This window comes from Haplochromis burtoni, unplaced genomic scaffold, assembly GCF_018398535.1.
Source record: "Haplochromis burtoni strain Fernald_Lab_line unplaced genomic scaffold, NCSU_Asbu1 Contig_116, whole genome shotgun sequence".
NCBI classification, from domain to species: Eukaryota; Metazoa; Chordata; class Actinopteri; order Cichliformes; family Cichlidae; genus Haplochromis; species Haplochromis burtoni.
Genome location: NW_024582477.1, coordinates 620,271 through 637,860, shown reverse-complemented (window position 1 = coordinate 637,860; position 17,590 = coordinate 620,271). Strand labels below are relative to the sequence as shown.

The following is a 17,590-nucleotide window of genomic DNA, read 5'->3' as shown; positions in this document are numbered from 1 at the left end:
TGTGAAGTCTGTGCTTCACAGTGTCTAACAAGCTTTGTACAGTTACTACATGATGGAAACACCAACATTATCTATTTGAATAAAGGTTATGCGTGTATACACAGGTCATGCTGATTACTGAACAAAAAACACAAAGATCAGATGTTAATCAGATTTGCTCTCTCCTTAAAGATATGTTAATGCTAGTTATAATTCAGAATTGGCGACTTAAAACAAGTATGACACATATGAACATCAAGAAATAAAGACCTGATAGATATAACCTCAGTAAATAAAGTTGGTGCACAGTCAGTGGAGGTTATGACATTTGTGTACCAGGACCTGAGCTTTGTCGGCGGTATAACAGCTCGAGCATTTGCGATGCAAGCAGGTCTATCACACACTTTGCCGTGAGCTGGGCGGACATCTCCGAAATCGTCGAAGCACTTTTGCAAAGAGGCTCTTTGACAAACTGACCAGATATCTGAAGATTAAACCACTACATTGTCAGCTAAATAAAAATATTAAAAGTGTATTTGGTGACACACAAACAGGTTTTTTTTTTTTTTTCAAAGTACAGTTCAGTTAGTTTCCACATGCCAGTTGCTGGTGTGGAGAAACGCCCACTAAAAAGAATGGCCACCAGGCCAAAGCAATGGTTTTGACTTGATCAGATCAATTAAAATTAGCTAAATGTGTCAATAATTAATTAAAATGTGAAATAAATAAATAATTAAATGTGTCAATAATTTATTAATTAAATGTGTCATCAATATTTATTTAATTAATTAATTCCAATTTAAATTAATTATTGACACATTTAATTAATCATTTAATGGTGTATTTAATTCATTGTCACTCTTGGAGCTCCATATATCACAAGTATATTTTTGGTTGCTTTAATCTGTTTCAGCATGGTCATCTTTCAGAAGAAAACCATTTTCACAAAATTTAAGTGACAATAATAAAGATTTAGGCAAGATTTATCTTTTGATAATGGCAGGAAATAGTTAATCTAGAATCATCTCTGGCAAGCTCTTTTCATCAGATATATTAAAAGTAAAACAGAAAGTGGCACATCATATTTCCCAGGTTTATGGCCCCCATGTGATAAAATCTGCAGCGGCTAAGATAGCTGGAAGGCCACCGTGCTATTACTGCTTTCTGACAATAAAAAGAGGGTTGCATTCATCTTAAGTAGCATATTGCCTCTAGATTACATTTGCACTTACTAAAATACCGCATTGGGATGTTAGCAATGTGAAGAGCTGGATATGAAGAAAGGATGAAATACTTTAAAAGACACTACGAATCAAGTAAGAGAAGCAAAAATAAATACATAAAAAGATTAAGCTCATTCATCAGGTGACCATGTTAAGCCTGTTGTAACAGATCTGTTAAAGACTGAATCAATCAACCCTTGTTATGCCCATTGTCTGTATTATTGTTATTAGTACTAATGATTTTCTTTTGTATGACTGTCCCTGTGCTGGTGAATCGGTGTCATTGTTTCCAGCCATCAGACAATATTCCTCTGTGCTGATCACCAGTTCACTCTGTACCAGTGGATCTGTGACTCCCTGCAATCACATGACCCTCAGTACTGCTGGAGTTTTCTGTCTTCTGTCTCTTTTTGCTCCTCTTTTATTTGATCTGCACGAAGAGCTATTTTCATCTGTGTTTCTGTCTCCCGCTCTCTGCTCCTGACTCTCATCTGTCGCTCCTCAGGACTTCTCACATTGATGCTTCTATACCCCACTCAGACAGTGCAGCATTCAAGCCCCATTTGGTCAGAATAGCATCATAGTGTAATTCAATAAAGCTATGCTCTTTTCTGTCATCTGTTTCCATGACAATACCTTAGTCAGGGCCAACAAAGAGGCCTCATCATCAGTAATATTAGCTATAATAATGATGATAATGGTGCTCTTGAAATGCCATGCCTGTGATGATGATGGTAATAGCGATAATGGTCATTATTCCTGCTTTGTGTTAACCCCCCATCAATGCACAAACACAGCACCACCACCAGTGTACACATTTGTACATTTGAATCAGCAATGTTATTTAACGGCTCCACCTGTACATACCAGGTGGATTTACGCTTTTCCCCATTGTGACCATCTCGCTGCTTTGATTTAATTATATTTTTGTGCATCTTGTGTTTTGTATATTGGAAGCATTTTGTGATAAAGCGATTTGTTAAAAGCACTCCACGGATAAACTTGACTTGTTTGACCTCAGAAATTGCTGTAATTAAGTCTACATAAAACTGTTTTAATTAGCCATCACGTTGTGTAGCCCCTTCGGTGTTCTTCCTCATTCAATGATGTTTTTTATTTCTCCTTGGTGGTGTGATCCACCTCAACATTCTATGTTGCCATTACAGATTAAGATCATTATTCTTTTTTTTTTACAGCCTTACCACCCATATTTTTCTTTTACAAAGCAGTATGTTTTAGCTGATGCAGATAAGTGAACTGAAAGGCATAATCTTTGTGCTGATAAATCGGTAACTGAATTTGCAATCTCCTCTGTCTATTTATCTTTGCAATCTAAAGTAGCTGGAGTAGTCTCCGTTTTTTGTTTTTTGCTGTTGTTGTTGTTGTTTTTTTGCAATCCTGCCTTGTGGGGAGACTGTGCAGAGCTGTGGGAAGAAGTACAATCTGTGACATGTAAGTGTGCAATCTGTGAGACTCAGTCCTCTCTCATAACTCATCTATGGATATTCCTATTGGTGGAAATATGAATAACTTCATATCTTGCATGTTTCATTCAGAGCTATGAAGATTACTGGAACTCAATCAGAAGTTGTTAAAGCCTTATCAAATTCTAAGAGGCGTCATTTACTGGGCATTTATTCTTCATAGACTGGTTATAGTAATAAAAAGTTCAACCTTTGCTTAGTCAGGTTGTTTTTTGTTTCTTTGTTTGTTTTTTAAAACTTACTGGTTGTTGCTTATCCTCTTCCAGCAGCCAATTGTTTGGGTCCTTGTCTTTGCAGCCTGCTGTCTGCTATCTTCTAGAGATCTTCACAAATGAAATGAACGCATAACTTCACTATATATTACAAAGAACTTATACAAGTAATGCCACAAAGCCTTGTTATTAATGAATAATTATTCAACATTATTGCACAGTTTTGCTGAAATATATTGACCCCCTTACTTTGCATTTAACAAGCAAGTAAGGCTTAGCTTTTGGACAAATCTAGAACAACCAGCTACCTGCAGGCAATCAGTAACGTCACAGGCCGGGGGTCACGTGACCAGTCAGCTGGTCTTCAGCCAGTGAGCCTGACACGCTACTGTTTACAAATCAGCGGAGCCCGAGTGAGCAGAATGAGGCTTCCTGCGTGATCCGAACAGGTACGTGAATAAAAACTGCTAACGCATTGCTTTTTGGTGCTAGTTCCTGAGCGTGCGACGCAACTTTGTCTCGTTTAAAGCAGAAGCTGTGTGTGTGTTGGAAGTAATAACAGGGCCCCGAGTTGGCTCGCTAAGCTAATGTCATATTAGCCTTCCTGCTTCCTGTCGTTTCAACTCTTATTCAATCAACATGAAGAGCTTCAGCTGCCAGAGTAAGTTTAGTTCATATTTAGCTTTGCTAGCCGACGGACGATACAAGCTAGCTTAGCTGCTGTTTGGCGTTTTATTTTGCTTTTTTAAGCCCCCTCTGCTTCGATCATCTTCCTGGCAGCCTCCATTCGTGCTGCATCCCAGACGGACCCTGTGTACGTTTTGCTTCAATTTGGACAGACCTTGTCATTGATGTAAGTTACGATGTCAAAAAAATGTGGGGAAAAACAGCTAATCGTGGGTTTGCTAAGTGGAGGACTAACTATGGGTGAAAGATTCAGTGACGAGTTCAGGGCAGTGCAGAGGTTTGGTAACAGCTAACACCACCTGCCTGTGTAGTTTCGTGTGGTTTCACACATACTTCTCCACACTGCCAAGATGAAGTTCAGTACAAATGTCCGTGTGGGAATCTTTCTGTAGGACACTGTGGACTGCAGAAAGGCCGTTTGGACTAGAAAGGAGCGAGACCCGGGACTTAAACACACCGCCTGCTAATAATATTGGAGGAAATGTTCAGTACTTGCTGACTTGAGTGTTTCTGTGCATTCAGAGTTTCGTTCCCTTTAGTGCAATGCTTCCTAGCTGTTGTTGTTGGTGGTGTTTTTATTATTTTTGTTTAACTTGTGGTCTTTTATATGAGGTTACATGTAAATGTCATTGAGTAGTCCAGGCAAGATGTCCCCTTAGTTTTATCTGAATAGCTTTTATCAGCCAAAAGGCACTTTAGAAATGCCCATTTTTTAGATTTACCTTGCGACTCTTTGTGGATGTCCTCTTCCCCCATGTTACTAACGAGTTGTCCATTTCAGTACAGACAGATGTCTGTCAGATTTTATCTTTGGTAATTAAATCTTTCAGGACCCAACAAGTTCTTGGAATTTTGGTAAGGCTAAGGTTCCAGACATGTTCTCAGTCTCTTGCAGAGCATGTGACCATAAAGGCTCTTGAGCTCTCACTGTGTGCTGAAGTAGAGGCATGTGAGTTTGTTTAGCTGGGGTGTTTCGCTGTTGCTAAACTACAATCAGCTGTCTTGACTGAAGCTGCCATTGACAGTTCCTATTAGCGCTGTTTGCTGGATCCTCTTTGAATATTCATCCTGTAAAAGCAGTTTCCCCCCACATGAAACTGCTGAGACTCTTGTGGATCAGCTGTTACTGTTTATTACTACTTTTAAAAAAAACATCTGAATTTGAATGCGAAATGATAAAAAGCATATCCCCGAGCGGAGAGCAGAACTGTAGTTGCAGTTCAGTCAGATGTCTTCAAATGGAAATACTGCAGGCACTTCAGCAAAATGTTTAATACAACTGACTAATCTGGGTTTAGTTTCCAGCTTATATAGCCTGGGGGGGGGGAAAAAAAAAAAATATATATATATATATATATATAGTATATTATAATGATATATTATATATATATATATTATATATATATATATATATATTATATATATATATATATATATATATATATATTTATTTATTTATTTATTTTCCATGAAGTATATTTATTAGACATCAGTCTGCAGAGTCAGCTTTACATGTTGAAGTTGCCACACAGCACCAAGGTCCTGGGTTTGAATCCACCCCAGCTGGCCTTGACTTTTATAGAGTTTTCATGTTCTCCCCATCTCTCTGTGGGTTTTCTCCAGATACTCTGGCTTCTTCCCCCATAAATTTACCTAATTAATTTGGTTAACTAGTTAACGTAGTTATTAAGTCAGTTAACTAAGATCAATAAACTGGCAATCTGTTTAAGGTGTTAAGAGTAATATGTCTCTGATTACCATTGCTAGCTTTGATCTTGTGTCTTATAGGGACAACCAGAAATTGTGTAAACCTTTAAAAAAAAAAAAAAAAAAAGCAGCTTGGATGCTGCAACCATAGATGATATAAAAGCGTACCATGAGGTCATCGATCAACTTCTGAGTTCTTGAGATTACGGTTTTCCCTCTCACTGTTTTTCTTTTTCTTTTTTAAATTTACATGAAACACTTTATGTGTAACACCGAGGAGCCCTGCTCTCAAAAACTGACATAGATGTAACACTGTCTGCAAAGCTGCATTTAAGAAATAAGCGCTTAAAGTTTTTAAAACATATTTAGAGCCATGCCCGTACAGAACATGTCATCACCGGGTTGGTTGGTTGTGGTCAGTAGACTGTCTCTTACGCAGTAATTTGCTCTTCGTTGTTTGGCTGTTATCAAGTTAGAGCAGTTTTCCCATAGATTTCTACAGCACCAAAAGTGTTTTTGCAACCACAGATATCGCCATCTGGTGGTCTGAAGTTTGAATGCAGGTTGAAGGCCCTTCAGAAGTTACGTCTGTCTTTTTAATTGTCCGTCACTGAAACGCAAACTCAGCTGGATTCTTGGTTAATGTTCTCTGGTACGCATGTCCAAAATGAGGTAATTTTGGAAACCACAATGTCATCGCTCAAATAGTGCACTGTGTAATAAAGGCAAGTGGACAGGAATCACTCATTGTTCTGGTTCTAATTTTAATTTAAACATGTTTAACTCTGGGGAGTCATTACCACTGCACAGCTCTCTGAAAGACAACCCATGTGCTTCATAGAACAGTTGCTTTGCTGTTGCCCAACTATCAGAGCAGACAGGCTTTCCCTGGAGGGCGGTAGTAAAGAGACCATCTAAAATGAGGCATTTCACACAGCTGGTAAAAGGAGGTTCTGCAGAAGTGTACAGTATGGTATGAAAACATGCCAAGATGTGGAAATCTGTTCTAGCAGACCCCAAAGATAAAATCATGACCCTATAGTTGAGCATACTGTGGGCTCTGTTTAAAATGTGATGCTTCTTGGCTTAGATCAAATGGGAAGTGTTAGTCTGTAGTTTTTAAGCTCACTTTCAGACCGAATGTGTGTGATGGGAAATGAAAAGTGAACTGTTATGTTGCACGCGTTGTGGAAGACTATTAAGGATTGAGGTTTAGAGTGAGGCTGTATGCTTAATTTTGAAATCATTTCAGTGTGCTTCCCACAGTCCCGGGCATCAGCATAGCTCATTTGAAATCCCATCTTGGGTAAGAACTTAAAGAAGCCAAATCCTAAAAAATCTGCAAAACGAACACAGGATGATGTCACTGCTACAGTTTGAGTTTAGCTTTGCAAGCTTTTGTTAGCAATTCCCAGTAAGTGCTCTTCTACCTCCGAACAGATGGACTCGCTGTTATTTGCCTGTTGATTTATTTATGCATTTCATTATGTATTGATTTGATTATTTCATGAAAGATTCGTGCTTTGAATTATTGAGGTGTCTCCAGGTGCCGTGGATTAAATTATGCAGAAGCTAATTTGCCTTGATTATTATGTAGTAAAGTTGGGATGTCATTTTACGTTCGACTCCGGGAAAAAGTAATGAAAGCAGCAGAAGGCTAAGAGAAGAGTCGCTTCAGGCAAGGCTGTGCTAACACGGCGAGGCCTCAAGACGAACACCCGCGTCATCTTTCACTCGCTCGGAAAGGCTTGCGGAGACACGCACATAAGATATGCCTATGCAAAGAACAAGTAGGGATGAGTGATCTCTAAAGTTTAGAGTCACTTTTTACTTTTGGAAAGAAGAGACAAAGCGACGAATGTGACTACAAGACTGTAGGGAAAAGAATTTTCAAAGTACTTTGCATGAGTAATTTTGGTCACAGTGATCATATGAATTAATATTCTATGCAAGATGACTACTGCTTGTATTTGTATTCACTCAGGAGACTTTAAATCTTTGATGCCAATCTTTGAAAGCAGAAGATGCTATTATTGGAAACACCTATTCACACCATTCTTCTGGAGGGGGTTTGTTTTTTCCCATAGTTGTGGACTCGTGCCGATTATTTGATAGGATAATGTCCTTTTTAGGAAAGCAGGGAGGGGGGGGAGCACACAGATTTAAGGAGAGCATTAGTCTTCGAGTAGAACAGATGTTCCCCGTGAAAACAGCCGCATACATTATGCATATAAAATAATTTCTATTTTGATGGCATGTGTAGCTAATTTATCAAGCAGTGTTTCATTCACATGGTTAATTGGTTTAAGAGATGCCTTTGTTGTGTTATTTCCACAATTATTAAATCGAAAGAAAACACAATGCTTTGTGGGCACGTGCTATTCTGTAGGCCTGCGCATTAGGCTAAACATATTCATAAACATGGAATAATCCCAAGCCGGATAAAGAACGAAGGCAGGATTGGTTAACCTAGATTGTGATGTCTCACAGAAAAAGTAAACTTCTCTCAGAAGTTGGCAGCGAGTACTTGGCTCACGGTTTACCTGGTCGGGATATTAATAGTGGGGTTTTTTGTTTGTGTTTTCTTGGAATTTATTTATTTATTTTTAATGAATCCATCTTTCTGTTCTGGTAAAGCACTCAGTATGGCATTAAATCATTGGGAAATCTTTCTATTCATCCTCTCTTTTTAAGATGAATCAATTAATGTATTTCTATGTGAAAAATGAACATAGGGGGTGGGGGGAAACAAAGGAAAAGTTTCTCCTAACTTCTTCAAATTGTTTTCTTCGTATTATATGTTTGGTCGTTAATTTACAGTCAAAACAGAGAAAAACAATATTACATTATTATCACACGGAGATTAATTTGTGGTGTGATCAAAGAGGAAGGCACGGTGCCCGTTAAAATTAGAGTCATATCCATCATCGCCTTGAAGGTTGTCTCTTTGTGAATCTCAGCACCACGTCCAACATTCCTCCTGCATTTGGATCGCTCCCCGGAAGTCCCGTCCTGACCGCTCGCCAGAGCTGATTTTTGTTTCAGAAACACTGCTGTCCGTGAGCCACGCGAAGACAAGTTTCTTCACATTAAACATCAGTAATTAATGCATTAATTTGCCTACTTAATGACCTCATTAGCTTCACCAGTTATGTTCAATGTATCACAAAGAGCACCGTGGAACATCAGGCAGCTCAAGTGCTTCTTGTTAATTTCAGCCATTCTTCACTGACTGTAATCAATGTCAGTGTTTTATTTTATGTTAAGTTGAAAATAATACATTTGAAGGGAGACTATGCCGTATCCCTTTGTGCGATTGCCACAGTGTAGGAAAAAAAAACTAAAAATACAACCCTGCTATTTTTTTTATTTTCTTTTTTTTAAGCATTGCTTGAAACATTGACTTTTTCCTGACATACTACATTAATTTACTATATAAAGCATATTTCAGTAGTTTTACTTGCTGAAAATCAGTATCAAACTCAAAAAAGCAAATTTTGATCAAGTCGCTCCTTCATGAAAATACTTTTTGAGAAATAAATTGTTGGATTTATTCTTCACTATGAAATGCATCTGCAGTCACTTTAGTCTACGTCTTTAGTGCTGGGTATTTCTACAAAGCATTTCTTTCACCAACGTCTTTTAATTTTCTTCCTATGCTGCCTACTTCTGCTCTACTGTATTATATTTCACTGAGTCATTTTTGGCCCTTTAGCAGCTTTGTCCTTCATTTCCCCTTTATTATCAGTCCTTCTCCCTCTACTTGCAGAAACGATCCTTTCCTTCTGAGTCTCAACTGACGAGAAACACAAAGCTGTGACAGTAAGTACCGAGATCAAATGGTGTGCTTGGAGAAACTTTGCTGATTGCGGTGGACTGATTTGCCAGCACTGTTATATAAAAAGAGGTCAGAGGCTACAATGTTCATGAAAAGTTGGCAAAGTCAGGACAGGTTCTGAAGCTGAAACTGAAGCTCTGTGTCCCTGTTAAAAGAAATAAGTTTAGTTTGTGCTTTAACACCAGGACTTTTTGGGAGATCGTGTTCAGTTATCTTTCTTCTTTATATCTTTCTCTTTTTTGCTCTTACCTGCTACCTCATTCTCCAGGTCCAGCTGGGTCGCAGTCATGCAGCATCCCAATTTTGAGACCCGCCATCCACTCCAGAGTGAAGATCATCAGGAGACAGGTTTTGACGCGCTCCAGAGTTTCAACAAGAATGAAAACAGTATGTCAATTTTCAGTTAAGACTTCCAAACCTTGGTTACAGGTGTTATCTATAACAATTTCCCCTTCCTTGGACCAAGACCCACATCATAATATACCAATGCTGCAGTCCTTTTGGGACTAACAGACTCACAACAATGGAGATGATAAGTTTTAGGTTCATTCTGGAGATGATTAAAAAGAAAATTTTGAGCTGACTGAAGTGTGAGTCACAGATGTGGCTTGCGACACCCCCAGGCTGAGTGTGTTTTTTATGTTAACGTGTGACTGAAAGAAAACGTTGGTGGCTGGCATGTTGTGGAACTGATGAATATTCATACTGAGCGTCCCTGTGGAGCGATCCACTCCTGTAACTAATGCTGATAGACAGCTCTCCAACTTCAATGCATGTTCACCTGCAGGCCAAATTAGACTTATTACGGCCAATAAAGAAGAAACAGAGTATGTTACTTTACTTCCTTTAATCACCTTCTCTGCTCCCCTTTTTGCTCTACTGCGTGCCTTGTAAAAGAATAACTGATGGGTTATTGTGATGCAGTAAAATTGTCTAAGTATGCATTTCTGTTGCTCTGTCACAGCCTCGTCTAATAAATAAATAAATAAATATAGATATATAGATATATATAGATATATATAGATAGATATTTATTTATTTATTTATTTCTGCTTTGACACCCTAGCACTTGTTGTTTACATCTCCCCCTTGTGTCTGTTCTCAGTAGGAGGATCTCTTGACAGCAGCACTTCGGAGTCTCATTCTACCTTTCTCTCATATAGGTGAGTTATTCCGTTAATATCCCTTCATGGTGGTATCGTGAACTCGTGGCCCACTTCTCTTAGCTTCTTATCTTGTTTGTTTACTGCTTGATGACACAAGTTGCCCAAGTTGAGTTGAAGCTGGTAAATCATGCTTTGCCTCCACCACCCCCTCCCCAATGCAGGAAAGAATGGGACGACTTGTTTCTCAACAGTAATTACCTGGCCAGGATCCGGCAGGCAGGCATCAATGGGCGGCTGAGGAGCAGCCGCTTTCGGAGTGTGTGCTGGAAGGTAACTGCCAGCTGGATCAAGCGGTCCTATCGAGTTTGATTAAGGGGGCTTTGGCAAATTCCCTGTCACAGAAAAGGGAAGTTCTGGTGGCTTACAGACTTGTTCCTCAGTGGATATAACAGCCTCGAGCGTAGTTCTGAAAGGGCGGATTTTTCTGCATGTTAGTGATTTCTCAAAGATGAACTGTTGCATGGGCTGATATGTGCATTGCATGTCTATAGCTGTACCTGGAGGTTCTTCCAGAGGATAAAGAGCAGTGGATAAACAAGACAAAGGAGCTCCGGGGCCAGTATGAGAAGATCAAGGAGATGGTGAGAGCACCCATCTGTGGCCAGTGTGGTTCTAAGATATAAATGTTCTCCATTAACCTCACTGTTCATTCATATGTAGAATTTATAGCTGCTTATATCCTGAAACACGGAGCACAATATGCAGCCCATGAGGGGAAAAAACTGATCACTTATCAAATCAAAGGTTGTAATTAATTGTTGTGCATTATTGTTGTTTTGTTTTGTTTTTTTTCTGTCACAGCACATTACCAACCCCCGCAAGGCCGCAGGCCAGCAGGACCTTGTGGTGAACAACCCACTGTCCCAGGATGAGGGGGTGAGTTTTCTCCACAAATGTTTCATGGTTATGTGCAAAATATGACCCTGACACTTTGACACTTTGTGACCTTCTAATAATTATTGATACTGTCAATGACATATTGGTTTTTAACATATAGATTTACACATATTGTCATTGTAATGACAACAATCTCTTCCCTTGATTTTCTGAATGTGATTTTTTTTTTCTGTCACATCCAGAGTTTGTGGAATAAGTTCTTCCAGGATAAAGAGCTAAAGGGAATGGTCAAGCAGGATGTGTTGAGAACGTAAGTATCTCTGTTACTATTTGATTTATTTTTTTTTTCTGTTATTAACATGGCAGGAAAAAAAAATTGCTCTTTTTGTATTTGGATTAGATTCCCTGAGATCCGATACTTCCAGGATGAAGATGTGAGGACCAAGCTGACTGATATTCTCTTCTGTTATGCCAGAGAAAATGAGCAGTTACTATACAAACAGGTAACATTCAACATCGTCCCGTGTGTTTGTTCAACAAGCTCACACAGAACAAAATGCCTTTGTAACCTAAGCATTACAAGTGTCTGTAACAGGTGCCAGCCTGTGAATAGATGGCCAGCGTAGCATCTTTTTTACAAACTGGAAGTGACACATGGCTGAGTAGTGGCTAACAATATCTAAATTAAACCTGTCATGACGGATTAGAAACCTCGTGCATCACTATTAAAGAAAGACTGACCACAATTGAACTGTATTTGTTTCCTCTCCCTTCTGCCTTTTATGCATCTTACATTCTCTCTGCCTCTGTCTGCTTTTCTGTCTGTAGGGGATGCACGAGTTGCTGGCTCCCATAGTGTTTGTGCTGCACTGTGACCATCAAGCCTTTCAGCATGCCAGTGAGACGGCCAGCCCCAGGTCAGTTTGCATTTCACTGAAAAGCCATTAACACCTTCAGACCTGCTTCTCTGATGACAACATATTTTTTGTATTTATTTGTCCAAAGATTAAATTGAAAGATTCTCACTTTTTTTTCCAGTGAGGAGATGAAGTGTCTGTTAGACCCAGTGTACCTCGAGCACGATGCCTAGTAAGTATCAGCCGATTAAAAGGGTTCAGAATAAGAAATGTTTATACTTTTTAAAAAATCTCACTACATTTATCTTTGCCTCTCTCTGTAGTGCCATGTTCTCGCAGCTAATGGAGACAGCAGAGCCGTGGTTCTCCAGCTTTGAAAGGGAAGTGAGGAAGGTCTGTTCTAATTTGAAAAACTACTTTTGACACTGAAATTGATTGTGGATTGTAACACAATACCAGCTGATTGCACTGTCATGAAGACATGACATTATATTAACGCTAAATTACAATGTTGAAGAGCTCAGTCCTGGTTAATTTGACCACTCAGGTGGTTACCATGGTAGCAGCAATTGCATTTTTATTACTATAGTGAACATAGGACGAGAGGCTTCGTTGTCAGAAATGCAGACGAGCAGCTGGATCTGTTTGATGTATCCAACCGATTTGTGGCACAAGTGCAGGAACAAACAGAAACCATGATTATCAGTGACTGTCAGTCAAATTGTTACTTAAAACACTTCATGTTTTGTGAACTTTTTTTATTAGTTTTTTTCTTTTTCTACTCCAAATTAAGCAGACTGTAGAGGCTCTTCAAAGCTCTTAGAGACAAATTTGCTTTATACTGTCACAGATATCTAATCAGCCAATGATATGGCAGCAACTTGGTGCAATTAGGTTTGCAGACATTGTCAAGTTGACCTGCTGAATTTCAAACGGAGAATCAGAATGAGGAAGAAAGGGGATTTCAGTGACAGCCAAATGGGCTGGTCTGTGTTTCAGAAACGGCTGCTATGCTGGGATTTTCCCGCATGCCCATCTCTAGAGTTTACAGAGAATAGTCTGAAAAAGAGAAAATACCCAGTGAGCAGGATTTCTCTGGGCAATAATTTCTTGTTGACATCAGAACAGAATGGCCAGACTGCTTTGAGCTGATGGGAGGGGAACTGTAGCCTGATTCGACAAGTCGCAATTTATGCTGCAACATTCAGATGTTATGCTCTTTCATGTTGGTGTAAACAACTTGCAAACATGAATCTAACCTACCATCTAAGAACAGTTTAGTGTGGGGAATTTTTGTGGGGAATTTGTTTTTTTTTTGTTTTGTTTTTTTGTTGTTACCTTTGCGCCACTGTCATTGCGAGCATCACTTAAAGTCCACAGCCTACCTCAGTATGGGCACAATGTGCCGATCTTCTGACGACTGCTTCCAGCAGCATAAGACATCATGTGACCTCAGCCCATCTCAAACTGATGTCATGGCCATGACAATGACTTCACTGTACTCAAATGCCCTCCAGTCACCAGATATCCTCCTATCCTGTTAATATGAATCAAAAGATCTAATAATTAAACTCCACCTTATTGAATTAAATAAAGTAAAGCAAGTATACTTAACAAAACTCAGAATGGCATATCCTCCCAAAAGGATACTGCAGCTCCTCATTGTTGCTGATTTTCCTCATTTATATTTGCATGAAGATATTTCAGTTGTGATGGAACAATCTGCTTCCCCAGGGTAAAGAAGAAATGCTGACCACCATCCCATTCGCTCGACCCCAGGATGCAGGGCCATCTGTTGCCATAGTAACCAAAGTCAACCGCATCCAGGACCAGCTGGTGAAGAAGCACGATATCGAGCTGCACATGCATCTCAATCGGCTGGAGATCGCCCCGCAGATCTACGGGATGTCAGTATTTACATCTTTGGGCAGTCTGACTTTTTTTTTTTTTTTTTTTTTTCTCCTGATCCACTGCTGGACACAAATGCAGTAAAGCTTCTTTTTTTTTCTGTGTCTTTAGCCGGTGGGTTCGTCTGCTGTTTGGCCGGGAATTTCCTCTTCAGGACCTGCTGGTGGTGTGGGATGCCCTTTTTGCTGATTGTATCACTCTAGACCTTGTGGACTACATCTTTGTGGCCATGCTGCTCTATATCCGAGATGCTCGTACGCACCATTTCTTACTTAAATAATCCAATAATGCCATGTGTTGTCTTTGTAGCATGTAATTTCGTAAGGCATACATAAGTGGAAAACTGTGATTTACTCCGGCTCATTTAGTTAGACAGAGTTATATTACTTTGGACTACAATTGATCTTTTCATATAAATAGCATAGACTGCAGTTCTGCTTGTATAAGTGCTACTGTTATGCCAATGAGCCAAAATAATGTAACACAATGCAATTTCAGTCTGCAGTTAATGAAGCTTGTCCATTCGCACTTTTTTTTTTTTTTTTTTTTTTTTAAATAATGAAAATAAGTCTCAGACTTCTTTTTTTTTTTTTATTCTGATATTTTGTGGACTCTTTTTGTTTAGCTTTGTTTTTCTTGGACTGCAGATTCTAGTCTGTGACAAATAAGTCAAATAGAAAACACTAAGGAAGTGAGACTACAGCTTGAAACACTCTTGGTGATTCACACTTGATTAAAGCAAAGCACAAGCTGTTACCAGATTTTTATTTTTATTTTTTTAAGATTCCTCTTAAATCTGTTTTTCTTTTTTTAGTAATTGCTAGCAACTTCCAGACATGCCTGGGCCTCCTAATGCACTACCCCCCAATAGGAGACATCAACTCACTGCTGCAAAAGGCTCTGTTCCTTCGAGATCCCAAAGTAAGTTATTATACCAGCGTACTTAACTAGAAAAATAATACATGTTGGTTTTGCTGATAGAATTGACAGTTGGTGATGTAAGTCTCTATAAAAGTGCTGATGTGTGTTATGCGCTCATGTGTCTCTTTCACTGTCTAACTGGTCACAGGGTAAAATGGGGAAGAGAGAAAGAGACTCATGATCAAAATCAGAACAAACTTACAGTTAAACAAGCTCTCTTCTAGCAGCTTTTATCAAGTAATTACTGTAAAGGCGATGCCTCACTCAAAACAAGTTGCCTTTTGTCCCCATCACAGAGGAAGTAGAAGTTTTGCAGAAGTGAAAGACTCATATGCACAGTGGGCTAAAATCCTCGAGCAACACACTTTTAGCAAGGACCAAAAAACTTTTTGTGGTGTTGTTGTACTCTCAGAAAGCGCTTGGGTGTAAAAAGTGAAGTTAAAATTGGCAGCAAGTATTTTAGTTTCTCATGTTTGAGAGGTTACATTTTAATGTCGGGGCACTTACTGTAAATACAGGAAATGCAGGTGTAGTCAATGAAGCGGTCACTGCAGTTAATGACAAGTAGTCGTAGCACAAATATAAGTGCATTTTAATCTTTGTGTGTAACAAATAGGCCTCTGTGTTTATGTTTGTATGTTTAATGTACAATTAAAACACATTAATCTTAAACTAGCAACCCTTGCATATCAGAGTTTATGGTGGGTTAGTTAATGTTCAGCTCAGCAGTGCATGTTTCATGGTCTTTGCAACAGCACTTCACTCGTTCCACATTTTGTCATGTTTACAACCTTATTTAAAATGGATGAAATTAATTTTTCACCTCAATGTCCTAAACACAATATCCTCTAATGGCAAAGGGGAAAAAATTTGCTTCAAATTCTTGCAAATTTATTAAAAACAAACATACAACATGTATATAAACAGTCACAGCCTTTGCTTAATATTTTGCTGAAGTACAGTTGGCAGCAATTACAGGCTCAAGTCATTTTTAGAATGGTGGTTTATTTTTGGACAGCTTCTCTCATTCTTCATTGCAGAAGCTCTCAAGGTCATGGTGGGGAGCATTGGTCCTCAGCCATTTTCAGATCTCTCCAGAATGTTAAGTCGGTTCAAGTCTAGCTTCTGGCTGGAACATTAACAAAGGAACGAGAACCCCCCCCCCCCCCCCCCCCCCTCTTCCCTCGCCAGTCTGAGGTTTAAAGTGCTCTTGAGCAGGATATCATCAAGGATGTCGCTGTACATCACTGCATTCCTCTTTTCCTTGACCTTGAGTAGCCTCCCAGCTCCTGAAAAACATCCCAATAACATGATGCTGCCACCACAGTGCTTCATTGTAGGGATAGTATTGGTCAGCTGATGAACAGTACCTGGTTTCTTCCAGACATGACTCTTGGCATTCAGGGCAAAGAGTTCAAGCTTGGTTTCATTAGGCCAGAGAATTTATTTTATTTTTTTTTTGATTTCTCATGGTCTGAGAGACTTTCAGGTGCTTTTTGCCTTCAGGTGGGCTGTCGTGCCTTTTACTGAAGAGAGGCTTCTGTATGGCCGCTCTGTTACAGGCTTGACTAGTGGAGTGTGGCAAATTGGCCGGGCGGCCAGTTATTCTTGGTGGTTCCAAACTTCTTCAATTTACATATAATGGTGGCACGGTGGTTAGCACTGTTGCCGCACAGCAAGAAGGTCCTGAGTTCAATTCCACCATCAGGCCGGGGTCTTTCTGTGTGGAGTTTGCATGTTCTCCCCGTGTTTGCGTGGGTTCCCTCCGGGTACTCCGGCTTCCTCCCACCGTCCAAAGACATGCACTTGTGGGGATAGGTTAATTGGATAATCCAAATTGTCACTAGGTGTGAATGTGAGTGTGAATGGTTGTCTGTCCCTGTGTGTTGGCCCTGCGACAGACTGGCGACCTGTCCAGGGTGTACCCTGCCTCTCGCCCTATGACAGCTGGGATAGGCTCCAGCGCCCCTGAAAAGGATAAGCGGAAGCGAATGGATGGATGGAGGTCACTCTGCTTACTGTGACTTTCATTGCTGCAGAAACTGTACTCTTCCCCAGATCTGTGCCTCAATACACTCCTGTCTCTGAGGTCTACAGACTTGGACTTCATGGCTTGGTTTGTGCTCTGAAATGGACTGTCAACTATGGGACCTCATATAGACAAATGTGGGCCTTTCCACACCATGTCCAATCAACTGAATTTACCACAGGTGGACTCTAGTGGCAGATGATCAGTGGAAATGGGATGTACCTGAGCTCAACTTTGATGATAAATGCAGTGGGAAAAAAACTTCCAATGTAAAAGTCCTGTCCTGAGTTTGATTACGAAAATCCTAAAATGGCACAATGATGCAACTGCAAGACAGTTAAAGTAAAAACAGAAGTACTTGTGCACTTGGTAAATGTGAAACTATGTCAAGTGCAAAACTCTGGTCTAGTTTGGAAATCCAAAAAAGACCTGATACATTTTTGCCAAGATTTCTCCAGCCCTGACCATACTTTTCCTGTCATACACTTGTTTCTTTCCTCCTGCGGTCTTTCTGATTTTTGTTCACTTAACCAGAGGTCTGCTGTGCTGTCTTTGACCTTAGCGAACACCTCACCTAAATTATCTTTTGTTCCTCGTCCAAATTCATTGACCTGTATACTGAACAACTCCACCAAACTCCTGTTCACCACTCTCCTGAGATGAAATTTCAGGAAGGTGTTGATCTGACATGACAGTGTTACCCCCAGGTGAACAGCCATGTCAAACCAGGTCAACATCTCTC

At 39.7% G+C, this 17,590-nt stretch overlaps 1 protein-coding gene across 2 annotated transcripts in view; it reads left to right on the top strand.

Moving 5' to 3' along the window:
• The first annotated feature begins 3,229 nt into the window (after window positions 1-3,229).
• tbc1d5 (TBC1 domain family, member 5) overlaps window positions 3,230-17,590 on the top strand; it is a 22,937-nt gene continuing 8,576 nt past the window's right edge. For both annotated transcript variants that reach the window (XM_042223629.1, XM_042223628.1), the window contains exons 1-15: window positions 3,230-3,347; window positions 9,062-9,114; window positions 9,399-9,517; window positions 10,236-10,293; window positions 10,458-10,566; window positions 10,788-10,877; window positions 11,098-11,172; window positions 11,376-11,443; window positions 11,534-11,636; window positions 11,962-12,050; window positions 12,172-12,222; window positions 12,314-12,383; window positions 13,725-13,897; window positions 14,010-14,152; window positions 14,713-14,819. In XM_042223629.1, coding sequence (XP_042079563.1) covers window positions 9,418-9,517; window positions 10,236-10,293; window positions 10,458-10,566; window positions 10,788-10,877; window positions 11,098-11,172; window positions 11,376-11,443; window positions 11,534-11,636; window positions 11,962-12,050; window positions 12,172-12,222; window positions 12,314-12,383; window positions 13,725-13,897; window positions 14,010-14,152; window positions 14,713-14,819 — 1,236 coding nt within the window. In that variant the 5' untranslated portion in view covers window positions 3,230-3,347; window positions 9,062-9,114; window positions 9,399-9,417. The remainder of the gene's footprint in view (window positions 3,348-9,061; window positions 9,115-9,398; window positions 9,518-10,235; window positions 10,294-10,457; window positions 10,567-10,787; window positions 10,878-11,097; window positions 11,173-11,375; window positions 11,444-11,533; window positions 11,637-11,961; window positions 12,051-12,171; window positions 12,223-12,313; window positions 12,384-13,724; window positions 13,898-14,009; window positions 14,153-14,712; window positions 14,820-17,590) is intronic.